Here is a 13,686-nt window from a genome sequence, read left to right as displayed (position 1 = left end):
AGACCTACTCTTGCATGAATTTCATACATTGGGCCTCTAGCCCTATCTAATAATAGACAAACATGGTAATTAACCATACCTCCACTACGCTTCCCATTGGCTAATCAGCAGGATATGCAAATTAACTGCCAAGCAAGATGGCAGCCGGCAGCCACGCAGCTGAAGCGAACATGAGGCTTGCTTGCTCCAGTGACGGAGGAAGCCAACATTCCCCGCCTGCCTCGCTCTGCTCTAAGCTACACTTTAAGCAACAAAGTTGCAATTATAGAAGCTAAACAAGCTCCAGATACCTGCTTTCAGCCAGCTTCGGCCTCAGAGCTTAGAGCAGCAGTGATGGCAACAATGTTTCAATTATAGAAGCTAAACAAACCCAGATACCTGCTTTCAGCCAGCCGGGCCTCAGAGCTGGAGCCGGCTCTCAGCTCCAGTGACAGCTATAGAAGGTAAATAAATCCCAGAATAAAAAAAAAAAAAAAAAAGAGGCTGGGAGCTTCAGTCACTCGCCAGCCTGAAAACGGCCCTCAGCCCCTCACCCAGACTGGCCCGGCAAACCAGTGGGGACCCCCACCCTGATCCGGATCACCCTTCAGGGCAAACCAGCCGACCCCCACCCGTGCACCAGGCCTCTATCTTATATAGTAAAAGGGTAATATGCAAACCGACCCTAACAGCAGAAAGACTGGGAATGACTGGTCACTATGACACACACTGACCACCAGGGGCAGACGCTCAATGCAGGAGCTGCCCCCTGGTGGTCAATGCGCTCTCACAGGGGGGAGCTCTGCTCAGCCACAAGCCAGGCTGATGGCTGCCAGTACAGCAGTGGTGGTGGGAGCTCCTCCTGCCTTCTCAGCAGCGCTAAGGATGTCTAACGGCAGCTTAGGCCTGCTCCCCGCTGGCAAGTGGACATCCCCCGAGGGCTGCCAGGCTGCCAGAGGGATGTCTGATTGCCATCTTAGGCCCAATCCCCCGGGGAGCAGGCCTAAGCCAGCATGTGGTCATCCCCCGAGGGGTCCTAGACTGCGAGAGGGCACAGGCTGGGCTGAGGGACCCCCTACCCCGAGTGCACAAATTTTTGTGCACTGGGCCTCTAGTTTGTTTATAACAAGCCCCTTTGAACCACACCTGAGTATATGTTAATTAGACTTTTGGACAGTCCCTAAGTAACCTTAAGATGGTGGATGGTTGCCAGGGGAATCAACCATATTATTAGAGGGTTGGGACACCCCCAACCTCCAGGGAGGGAAGAAGGGCTAGAGATTAAATCAATGGCCAATGGCCAATGATTTAATCAATCAAGCCTACGTAAGGAAACCACCATTAAAATCCAAAAGCATGGAGTTAAGAGACCTTCCTCCTTATGCAGGAGGGAGTAAGCTCCAGTACTTGAGATCCTCCTAGATCTCATCCCATATACTTCTTCATTTGGCTGTTCATCTGTATCCTTTATAATATCTTTTATAATAAACTGGTGGAGGTAAGTCAATGTTTCTCTGAGTTTTGTGAACTACTCTAGCAAATTAACTGAACCTGAGAATCTTTAGCCAGTCTTGTGGGATGGAGCTCTTAACCGCTGGGATCTGATGCTATCTTTAGGTGGATAGTGTTCAAAATGAGTTAAATTGTAGCTGGAGTCGCAGAATTGGTTGATCTGTAAAAACCCACACATCTCGAGTCAGACGTGAAGTTGTGTTGTAATAGATTACTGAGAATAGAGGAGTCACACAGCAGTGAGTTTTTTCTTTAAACTGTGTTACTTAGTGAAGAAATCAGAATTGAAATATAAACTGGGAAACCAAGACAATAGATGTTCCTGAAAGAATGCACTTGGATGAGACTGACTTACAGTAGAGAACAAAAAGAAAAATGTCCACTAAGAAAACCTGACTCCCTCTTTCTATCATGATGCACATCCAATCTATCAGCAAATCCTGCCAGTGCTACTTTCAAATTTTATCTAGACTCCAAAAATACTGCTACCACAGTGGTCGAAGGCACCACCATCTCTCCCATGAGTTATTACAGTAGACTACTATATAGTCATCTTACTCTCTACAGTCCATTTTCCATGCAGTAGCTAGTATAATCCCATTAAAATTAAGTCTAGAGCCTCAAATGGATTCCTACTGCATTTAGAAAATATAGCAAAAAATACTAATTATTTTTATGAAAATGGTCCATAGCAAAATTTCAGTTTTAGATAACAAAATATTTAGGTCTACAGCTTTTCCATGATCACTCAAACTGCACATTTATATAGCTTAATTACTTCCCCCTTACCAGAGAAATCATACAAATAACTAAACACATACATAATCCAGTTGATTTTTAAATTCTCTTAAGTATCACAACTAGGTATCTAAAAGTCAAATAACTTAGAGGAAAGTACACTGACACGAAGCCATCTCTTGGTTTTAAGACTTATATATATGAAAAATGTGAGGCATCACTATTATGAAATAGTTTACTTAGCTCATAAAGAGCAAATACTATTCACACAAAGAGACTAACCCACATATAGTGACATAGGTGATTTAATCTACTAGTTGGTGTTCACATCATTTGGATTTGGTAAACACAGATACTTTTTTTGTCAGATCTCACAAATTAAAAGACACTTTGGAATGTTTGTGCCTTATCTGGTTATTGTCATTTTACTTTTTCAGACTTCTTAAAACTGGTATCTCACTGGGGAGGCAGTAAGTTAGAATGCAACCTAGTGGGGATATCCTGCATTTGCTCAATGTCTATAGCTTTTACACAGTTCCAGATGTTCAGTACATTAATAATGCACTAACTCAAAGCCTCTTTTTGAAACTTTAGAAAGTGCAAATTGCATTAAAACCTCTTTGCCCTCATTAATGGTATTGTTACAATCCTAGTCCTCTGGAAAATGTTTTTTGGCATGTGTTTAACTTTATAATATTGCCATTTACTCACTTTAATAGCCAGTACTCAAGTCTTAATGCTTTCTAATAGGCCTGCCTAAACAGACTACCATCTTTTGTAATCTTTTTCACATAATTTACTTATATGTAAAACCTGTCATATTTTTCCATATGAAGGTGATTCTTCACTATTCATTTCAATATTTAAGAAATTTTTACTAGACTTTATTCAGTTATAATGTACCTATAGATGGCACATGTTAGGAATAAAATATAGTTCCTTATAAATAATAATAAAAATTAAAAATAAACTAGTATTTTTTTATAACTTTTTAAATTACAGTAAAAATATATGCTTAATTCTTACTGTACTCAAACATCTGTATTCAAACATAAAATATGAAAAATATTAATTTCTATTGAAACAACTTCCTATATTCTAGCTTTATCGTGATATCTGATTCAGCATCTTCACCTCAAGAGGCTCAGTTATATTTCAAGATCAGTTTTCAACAAATTTGGATGCAGTCAGTAATGCACTAGGAAGAATAATATAGAGGAATATTGTCCTGAAGTGTAAGATCCATTTTAGTTCTTGGCTTAATAAAAATGAAAGGTCCTACAGTCCTCTCTCATAAGGAAAATTCCCTCACATAATTTTGTTAAAAGAATGAGGACTCTGCCCTAACCGGTTTGGTCAGTGGATAGAGCGTTGGCCTGTGGACTGAAAGGTCCCAGGTTCAATTCCGCTCAAGGGCATGTACCTTGGTTGCAGGCACATCCCCAGTAGGGGGTGTGCAGGAGGCAGCTGATCGATGTTTCCCTCTCATTGATGTTTCTAACTCTCTATCTCTCTCCCTTCCTCTCTGTAAAAAATCAATAAAATATATATTAAAAAAAAAAAAAAAGAATGAGGACTCTGAAAATGTTAGAACTGCACTACTGTTACTGATGTTTATTTAGTCATTTATTGATACATTATGATAAAAATATACAATGATATACACAATGTAAAAAATTTCAAATAAAGTAGAATTTCAGAAATAACTCATATAGTTCCTCATGATAATCTACTTTGTTGAAATCTCTTGGATAAAAAATAAGAACTGAATAGCTATTTATGTATGGAAAAAATTCTTGACTCTTTAAAACATAAATTCTGAATTTCTTTTTATTGATCAACATAGTTGGGTTCATCAATGACTGAAGAAAATATTTTATTAAAATGCATATATTTGACCAGTTTTGCTACTTTAGAGTTAAGTATTGGCTTACTAAATGTTGGCTGAAATCTGAATAAATTTATTCACACAAATTCATTTTTATGTTTCATTCCTTACCAGAGTAGATTAATTGTAGGAGGGGGAAAAAAAGCAACTCATTTTTTATCCCTCTATTAAAAGGCTAATAATTAAAGTAAACTATAATGAGGTCACTGTACCTGCACTATTATAATCTAAGTAGAGTCTAGGCTGGGAAGAAGATAAATAAGATGTAACCACTACAGTGTTTCCTAAAACATACTACTGCTTTCAGGTGCTGCCAACCTGAATCTGCTATAAAACTTGAAGGTGAAATACTTTGGAAAAAACACCATTTCAAAAATCTAGTGGAGAAGATCCACTAGAAAAAAAAAGAAATTTACAACGCCAAAATAATAATAATAATCCTTTTTAAACTGTGGTAAAATATACAAAGCATAAAATTTACCATCTTAACCATTTTTAAGTTTATAGGTCAGTTAGGTTAAGTATACTCACATTATTGTACAACCTATCTCCAAAACTCTATTTCTCTTGCAAAATTAAAGCTATTAAACAGCTCATTCCCCTCTTCCCCCAGCCCTGGCAACTACCCTTCTAACTTTTTGTTGCTATAATTTGACTACTCTAGCTACCTTATATAAATGGAATCACAGTATTTGTCTCTTTGTGATTGGCTACTTTCACTTAACATAATGTCCTCTAGGTCCATCCATGTTGTAGCATAAAAACAACCTATTTATTAAAACAATCTATCTATAATAATAAAAGCATAATATGCTAATTAGACCAGAGGTCCTTCTGGACAACCTTCCGGACGAAGCGGGGTCCCAGGTGCCAGAGGAAAGCCACTGCCGACAGCTGGGGAAAGGAAGGCCTACTCTTGAACGAATCTCGTGCATCAGGCCTCTAGTTTATTATATCTCTGTAGGTCACAAGTCCAAGCACAGCGCAACTGGATTCTCTGCTCAGGGTTTCAAAATTAATGTGTCTTCTGGGGCTGCAGTTCTCATCTGGGACTTGGGGTTCTCTTCCAAGGTCTGGCTGTTGAAAGAATTCACTTCCTACCAGCTATTGGCCAGAACTGCTCTCAACTCCTACAGGCCACTTGCAATTCCTTGCCACATTCCCTACCTCTCCCATCGTCAGTTTACAACACAGACATCTGCTTTCTTCCAAGCAAGCTAGATCATGTCTCTCTGACCTCCTCTTCTGCAACCAACTGTAGAAAACTCTCTGCTTTTAAAGGGCTTGTGGGATTAGATCGGGACCAAGTAGATAATCTCTCCCTATCTTAAGGGATTTCTTATGCAAAATCCCTTCACAGCAGTGCCTATATTACTGTTTGAATGAATAAGTGGGGGAAAGAATGTATACACAAGAGGCCAGGAATATTGGGGGGCCATCTTACAATTCTGCCTACCACACATAGGTAGGTATGAAAATGCATGACAGTTCTAAGCACGCATAATGCAATGTGCCTAAAATAAAGGTATATACAGGATGGGGGCATGCTAGGAATAAGGCTGAAAAATAACCAACACTATGGGGAGTGCAAAATATTTTAGGCTCAGTCTTTCAGAAAATAAGGAATTATTAAAGGTTTTTAAACCTGGATATACTATTAGGGTCTGATGGACCTATTTTTCACTTTTGAACATGTCTATTTGTAAAGATTGATATTTCATCACTTTTTTTCTTAGAGAACTTAAAAAACACACACATAAAAGGCTTGGTGCCTGGTGTCTTTATCAAAGACAAAGTACCCAGTGAACAGAAAAGTACTAATGCCTATAAATTTCAGTTGATTCATTTAGCTATAATATATTTTAAACTGCTGAAACTGGCTAATGAAAATTATATCATTTGAAAACACTGGAACCAGAAGATATGACTTATTGTTCAGACTGTTTTCCACTGTAACTTTTTCATTGACAATTATATTACTGTCCATTGAAATAACTTTACATTAGATTTGGTTCTCCTTCATATATTCTAAGAAAAAAACATACAAAGCTGGTTCCTAGCATATAAAGAATCATTCTTACCACATCTTTGAAGCTTAGCAAAAAATGAAATTGTTCATTTATTCAACTGGGCATTTCCTGGCTCACTTTTTACCACTGTGATTAGAAAATATAAAAAGGTTTTATTAATGTGTTAAGATATTGCTTTACTTTAGTTCCAGGCTTAATTATTGGTTATCCTTAATATAACTATTTAGTGTAGATGTTCACACTCTGGAATAAATATTGCTTTGTATTAAATATTTTAAAGATGTTTATGTCCATTTTATTTTTAGAAATTCTTGTAAAAAACAATCTGATTAAATTTCTTGTAAAAACAATTCCTTCAGTTTATCTCTAGGAGGACTAATTCACTACATCTCTAGCTAACAAAGTATGTCTGTTAGTCCCAATCGGGCTGCTATAACAAAATACTCCTGACTGGGTAGCTTAGAAACAACAGAAATCTATTAACAGTTCTGGAGGCTGAAAAGTCTAAGATCAAGGCACCAGTGTGACCACATTTGGTGAGGGCTCTCTTCCTGGTTCATAGCTGGCGCCTTCTTGCTGTGTTCTCACATGGTGAAAGGGGCAAGGGATCTCTGGAGCCTCTTTGATAAGACACTAATCTTATTCATGAGGATTCTATTCTCATGACTTAAGCACCTCCCACTGCTTAATGTCATCATCTTGGGGGGTTAAGATTTCAAAATATAAAATGTGGGGGATATATTTAGACCACAGCAGTATGTATGTAGATGAAAAGACAGTAGAAAAGCCAAAAGTATCAATATTGCCATTCATATATATTATTTCTACGACTGTCCTTACATATATAACTTCATATGAAAAAAGAAAAGGAAATGCCACTTCTCTACATTGGAATTTAGCTTTGATTTTGATAAATATATTACTCTCAGAAATTATATGTGGTTTTAATTCTTTAGCTATTAAGACTAAGATATAACTCAATTTAACTCAAGAAAATATTATTGAAAATCAGAGTGAGTCTAAAAACAAGGAAAAAAGTCATTTACATGAAGTAAAAATATAGACAACCAAGAAAGTTGACTTTAGATTCAAATTACTGAAACTTTCAAAAGTGTAATCTACGAAAGTGGAAAAGAGTGCTCCTTTTCCCTTCAACTATGAAAATATCAAGCTACCTCTAAGAATAAAAATCCCATACACATAAATAGTCCCCTTATATAACAAGCACTGCTTCAAAACGTTTTTAGTCTTTAAACTGTCAAGTAAAACAGTAATAGAACAATTAGGCAGTGCCTTAATCAATAATTAAGTAAAACAACATATGATGTTTAGAAAACTATAAGTCCCCTGTTGCTTCTAGCCCTAGGAATCTTATCATGGTAATCCCACATGATTTTCTAAAGGCAAAAGAAACAATAAGTATTCCCCTACCTTGTAAGATGGCAAGAAACACAAAATTCCTTGGCCAACAATCTGGCACACAGATAACAGAAGTGCTCCCACTTCATCCTGGAACTCAAATGTTTCTGTGTGCTGGAAGGTAGCACAGAGATTCCGACCCTTGGGTCCTGACCCAATGGTGCCAACCCAAACCTAGAATATAAATATATTAGTATTAGAGTTATGCCTAAACTAGGCAGGCAATTTAGCATTTAGTTGGGAGCCTTAATTACATATATATCAAAAGAAGATCAAGCAACAAGTTTAGAGGAAATTTATTTTTAAATTCCCTTTACATAATTATATATAGATTTAATTTATAAAAGTTTTATTTTTAGGCAGATCATTGAATTCTCCTAGGATAAAAGCAAAAAGGGTTTCACTTATCTATTCCCTAAATGGCTTTGTACAATTAAGCATGTAACAAAATTATGTTGGATGATGTGAACAAATGAAATGGATAAATCAGAAATAGTCCAAAGTATTAGAGGTAAGGACTGGTATGATCTGCTATAGACAAGTTTCTAAGATTCAACTATGACATGAACTACTCTTTCATAAATTCACTGATATTCAAAGATCTACAGTCATAAAAAAAATCAAACTCACGAAATTTTACAGCTCTATGCAATTCCTCTAACTCATACAGATCTAGCCTTAGTGTAGTTAATTTGATTAAGAGAAAGAACAGACTTTATTAGTAAGCCACAGAAAATACAAACAGTTCAGATTGCTAAAAAATGTAATAATATTATATTTTGAAATAATGTATAAGATTGAAGTACATTGTACAAGATAACATCTGACGGACACCATATTAAGCAATTATTACTTAAATGATCAACTAGTAACATAAAAAACTGACATGTTTCCTGACACAAAGCAATGAAAAGTAACAATACCACCTGTATAGTATTCTTATCAAACTGCTTAACCTGAATCTTATAATAAAGAAACAATCAGATAAGTCCAAATTATAAGCCTTTCCTTAAGGAAACAGGTAAATTGAATTCTTCATAAAACGTCAGATAGAAAAAAAAAAAAAAAAGGCAAGAAAACTGTTTTTAAGACCAAAGAAACATGAAAACCAAAAGCAATATATAATTCTTGTGTGGATCCTGGATTAAGAATTTTAAAAATAGGTTGAAAGTAACTAAAGAAATATAAATATTGACTCTATTATATCAATATTAATTATTTCTCTCTTCCACACTCTCTAAAAATCAATGGAAAAATATCCTCAGGTGAGGATTGAAAAAAAAGAAGAAACAGAAAACAGATCAATAAATGACAATAAAAACATTTTTAGGAAAATTAAAGTAATATCTATATGGTATTATTATAAAAAATTAAAATCTTAAGTCACAGGACTCATAAGAGTACTTCTAATTCATTTCAGATACTCAAATATGTGCCCAACACTTGCTAACTAGTGCTAGATAGATATTAGTCTAGGTACAGTAGAAGAATGTATACATAAAAAGAAGAACAAGGATACACCATAGTCTAATGGAAAAGAGAAACACATAAACAAATAATTAAACAATAGAAACTATGGTAAAGAAGCTGAATTTTGTTTTGGTTTTCATTTTTATTTTAAAAAAAACACATTAAAACTTATTTAAATGAGGAAATTGCAATACAGTCTTTGCATCCAAAGTATATATTTTTATTCAGTGAGTTGAAGGAATGCATTCATTAGTATTTCTTTTTTGTTGACACTATCAAGTAGCTGACAGATTTTCCTTTATTCTAAAACTGAAATGTTGATTTTCCTATCAGGATCTGTTTGCTAGTACTTCCAATTTGTTTATGTGCAATTATATTGAGGTAAAAAGACTGAACGCCTTCAAAAAAAAATCCTAACCTGTGAGTTATTAATGACATGATTAGCTTCCAGTTGGATAGTAAATGTAACACCCAGTTCTGATGAAAAGGATTTCATTGGTGATAACGTCCCAGATGTCAAAACAATCGTCCACACTTTGCCATTAATATCTGAAAAGGCCTAGAAGGAAACATTAGATATATAAAATCATCTTTAAAAGAGTCAGCACATTTATTTGTTTGTATTGAGTTAGAAGACAGAATTTTCATATACAACAATCAGCTTACCACAGCTGGATTTAAGCACCAAAAGTTTAGCACATGAACTGCAGTTTTCTGTCGTGAACGTTTCTTATTTTTTGGTGGAACAAAGAACCCATTTTTATCAGAAATATCAGTCTGATTTATCCAAGAATAAGTCTGTTGAATAGCAACTTTATAATCATCTGCAAACCTAAATGAAAGTAAATGTTAATTAAATGGCAAGGCTTTATAAAACCTATACTGTCCCAGCTACATACAAGAAAAAAATTGATTATATTAAAACTGAGTCCTGTATCTTCCCCAAAACTATTTTGCCTATGAAACACCTACCACTAATTAAATTCAGTAATTCTGATAGAAAATAAGCCATTAAGTCTTAGAAGCAACCCCCTCTTATAGAGATTAGATATCATCTAACAATCCACCCTTTATCATTCCCCTCCCTATGATCAAACACTACATAAATCATGGCAGAGCCAGAATTAAAATCCAAGCCTCCTAACTCCTAGTCCAGAGTTCTTTGTACTCTATGTTATATCATTAGTTATAAAATAGATAACTAGCATTATTGTTAGAAAAAACTAAAGTCGTTTATACTTTTTTATTACATGAGAAAGTAGGAAAACATTCATTTTTACTGAAAGTTTAAAAAGTTCAGGAGACTACAAAAATGTTAACTTCCTTTAATATTTGGGTCTCAGTCTTCATCTATTTTTAACAAAGGTATTGAACCAGATGGCCTCTGTAATCCCATTTTATAATTTCTTTCAATAAGAGGCTATAAACACCTAGGCCTAAAGAGAATAAAATGTGGTATTCTCTACCAGTCCTCAGTTTTTCTCTTAGATAAGGTCTCGATGTTCAAGGCAGAAACCCTACAATCTGTGAAGAGAATTTTATAAAAATATTGAGAGCTAAAAACTATAAAACCCTTAGAAGAAACATAGGGGGAAATCTTCATGACATCAGATTTATCCATGGTTCTTGGATATACCAAAAGCACAAGTAAGTAAATTGACTTTAAAGAAATAAATAAATTGGACTTCAAATTTTTAAAACTTTTATATATAAAGGATACTATCAAGAGAGTGAGAAGACATCCATAGAATGGAAGAAAATATTTGTAAAGCATATATCTGATACAGGATTAACATGCAGAATCTATATATATAAAAGCCTAAGCAACTGAACGATTGGTCAACTAGTCACTATGACACACAATGACCAGCAGGGGGCAGACGCTCAATGCAGGAGTTGCCCCCTGGTGGTCAGTGTGCTCCCACAGCAGAAGCGCTACTCAGCTGATTGACACGCGCCAGACGCCAGGCTCACAGCTGGCAAGAGCAGCTGTGGTGGCGCAAGCCTCTCCCGCTTCCACAGCAGCGCTAATGAGCTGCGGCGGTGGCAGGCACAGTGGGGCAGGGATCAGCAGGAGCAGCGCAGCACCTGACCCGGGCTGGACTCCTCCCCAACCACCTGTGCTTCGTGCACTACTACATCCCTCTGGGGATGTTGGATTGCCAGTTTCCGCCCGATCCCCACAGGGGATCCAGCAGTCTAACATCCCCCAAGGGGTCCTGGATTATGAGAGGGTGCAGGCCAGGCTGAGGGACCCCACCAGTGCATGTGCACTGGGCCTCTAGTATATAAACAACTCCTACAGCCCTGGCCAGGTAGCTCAATTGGTTGGAGCATCATTCCATACAACAAAAGGCTGTGGGTTTGATTCCTAGTCAAGGCACATACCTAGGTTGCAGGTTCAATCACCTATCAGGGCATGTACGGATGGCAACTGATGGATGTTTCTCTTTCACATTGGTCTCTCTCTCTCTTTCTCTCTCTCCCCCCCACCCCTCTAAATGAATGGAAACATGTCCTTAGTGAGAATTATAAATAATAACTCCTACAACTCAACAACAAAAAACCCAATTCAAAATGGATTTAAATAGATATTTCCACAATAACGATATACAAATGGACAATAAGCACATGATAAGATGCTTGACATTTCTAGCCATTAGGAAAATATAAGCCAAAACAACAGGAGATACCATTATGCCCATTAGAATGGCTACTATTAAAAACAAAAACAGAAAGAACAAGTGTTGGCAAGGATGTGGAAAAATTGGAACTCTTGTGTGTAACTATGAGAATCTAAACTGTGCAGCTGCTGTGAAAAACAGTATGTTGGTTCCTCAAAAACTTAAATACAGAATTACCATATGATCCTGCAATTCCACTGCTAGGTACATACTCAGAAGAAGTCAAAGAAAGGACTCAATATGATACTCCTACATAAGTGTTCACTGCAGCATTATTCACAACTAGAAGCACAGTGCACGAAATTCATGCACATTAAAAGGGAATTAATTGCCCTAACCAGTTTGGCTCAGTGGATAGAGCATCGGCCTGCAGACTCAAGGGTCCCGGGTTCGATTCCGGTCAAGGGCATGTACCTTGGTTGCAGGCACATCCCCAGTGGGGAGTGTGCAGGAGGCAGCTGATTGATGTGTCTCTCTCATCGATGTTTCTAACTCTCTATCCCTCTCCCTTCCTCTCTGTAAAAAATCAATAAAATATATATTTTTTTAAAAAGGGAATTAATTAGCGGAGATATTTTAATATTGCTATTTGCCCTTTCTCTATAATAGAAGTGTGAGAGATGAAAGGAAATTAGTAAAATGTATATGAAAATAATATATAAATTAATAAACAGTAACAAAAAGATATAACAACAGAGGCATGATATAAAAACGGCAGAAACATGATATGAAAACAACAAAAACATGATATAAAAACAACAGTGATGCAAACAATGACTGATAAAGTGATTAAACTTATTCTAATATCTCCCTGTACACCACATTAAGAGTGAAAACACTTTCAGAGTGCTTGACTAATTTCCCTTGTGATGAAGTACTTAGAACTTTAACTGTAACGTCACGTGCTCTTCAAACTCGACAGAAAGCAACATATAACTGACCCATGTGCAAAAACGGGTTCAGGTAGGAATATGCCTACTCTGTCTAGAGTTTGTCCTTGTGATTTATTAATAGTCATCACAAATGCTGGCATCACAGCAAACCGTCGTCGAATCAATTTAAATGGGAGGCCAGTGTCAGATGGGGACAAATTAATTCTTGGAATCAGAACAGCCTCTCCCTCTGCAGATCCTGTTAATACTTCAGCTTCGATAATGTTAGGTCGTAATCTTTTGATAATAAATCTGGTACCATTACAAAGACCCCATTTACTACTGAGATTTCTCAATAGCATGATGATTGCACCCACTTTCAATTTTAATTTATGACACGGCATCCCCGAAGGAGTAATACTAAGAAATTCGATGGGAAAATTTTCCTTTTCAGCATCATCTGTGGAATCAATGGAATCATCACTCAAATATGTGTGAAAATCTCCATCGAGTATATCCAAAATTTCTTCGTTTAATTTTTGAACATGCTCATTTTTTGGACAAAGAATTGCACATTTAGATATATTTTTAATATTATCTATAGATATAGTATTTCCAAAGGTAGCTTCAATAATAGATCCATTACAAATCATTTCACAGGGGATTTCAATAATATCCATTCCTAAATGAAAACTGCTATCAAATTTGCCATCTCCAAGTTTTACTAACCATCCACTATAAGGAGAATCCTCTAATCTCATATTTGTTGTAAGAGACAACTTACTGAAACATCCCCAAACATTGCAGTACTTTAAACTCGTTTGTACTATGGCCGATCACATAGCATGCGGTACAATACTGAGACATTGTCAAAAATCTCCTCCAAGAAGGAGAACTTTCCCACCAAATATAACATTCAAATTTGTCTTAGTAATCTGTCTATGGCGTTTATAGCATGACTGGATGCCATGGTGCATTCATCAATAATGAGAAGTTGTGCCTTTTTAATAGTTTTAGCAACTTCACTCTTTATATTGAGTCTAGAAATTGAAGTTTCATTTAACGGAATCCGTAATTTATATTGGGAATGAAAG

General features: G+C 36.2%; 1 protein-coding gene across 6 annotated transcripts in view; it reads right to left on the bottom strand.

The window, feature by feature from the left end:
- BRIP1 (BRCA1 interacting protein C-terminal helicase 1) overlaps positions 1-13,686 on the bottom strand; it is a 114,694-nt gene that overhangs the window by 46,445 nt on the left and 54,563 nt on the right. For 5 of the 6 annotated variants that reach the window (XM_023756823.1, XM_023756824.1, XM_023756826.1 and 2 more), the window contains 3 exons: positions 9,703-9,868; positions 9,455-9,595; positions 7,579-7,740 (listed from right to left, as the gene is read on the bottom strand). In XM_023756823.1, the coding sequence (XP_023612591.1) occupies positions 7,579-7,740; positions 9,455-9,595; positions 9,703-9,868 (469 nt within the window). The remainder of the gene's footprint in view (positions 1-7,578; positions 7,741-9,454; positions 9,596-9,702; positions 9,869-13,686) is intronic. The other variant, XM_023756825.1, reaches the window with a different exon arrangement.

The sequence above is a fragment of the Myotis lucifugus genome, unplaced genomic scaffold (assembly GCF_000147115.1).
Source record: "Myotis lucifugus unplaced genomic scaffold, Myoluc2.0 scaffold_99, whole genome shotgun sequence".
Lineage (NCBI taxonomy): Eukaryota > Metazoa > Chordata > Mammalia > Chiroptera > Vespertilionidae > Myotis > Myotis lucifugus.
The sequence above is the reverse complement of the archived record's forward strand: the minus strand, read 5'-3'. Positions and strand labels throughout refer to the sequence as shown.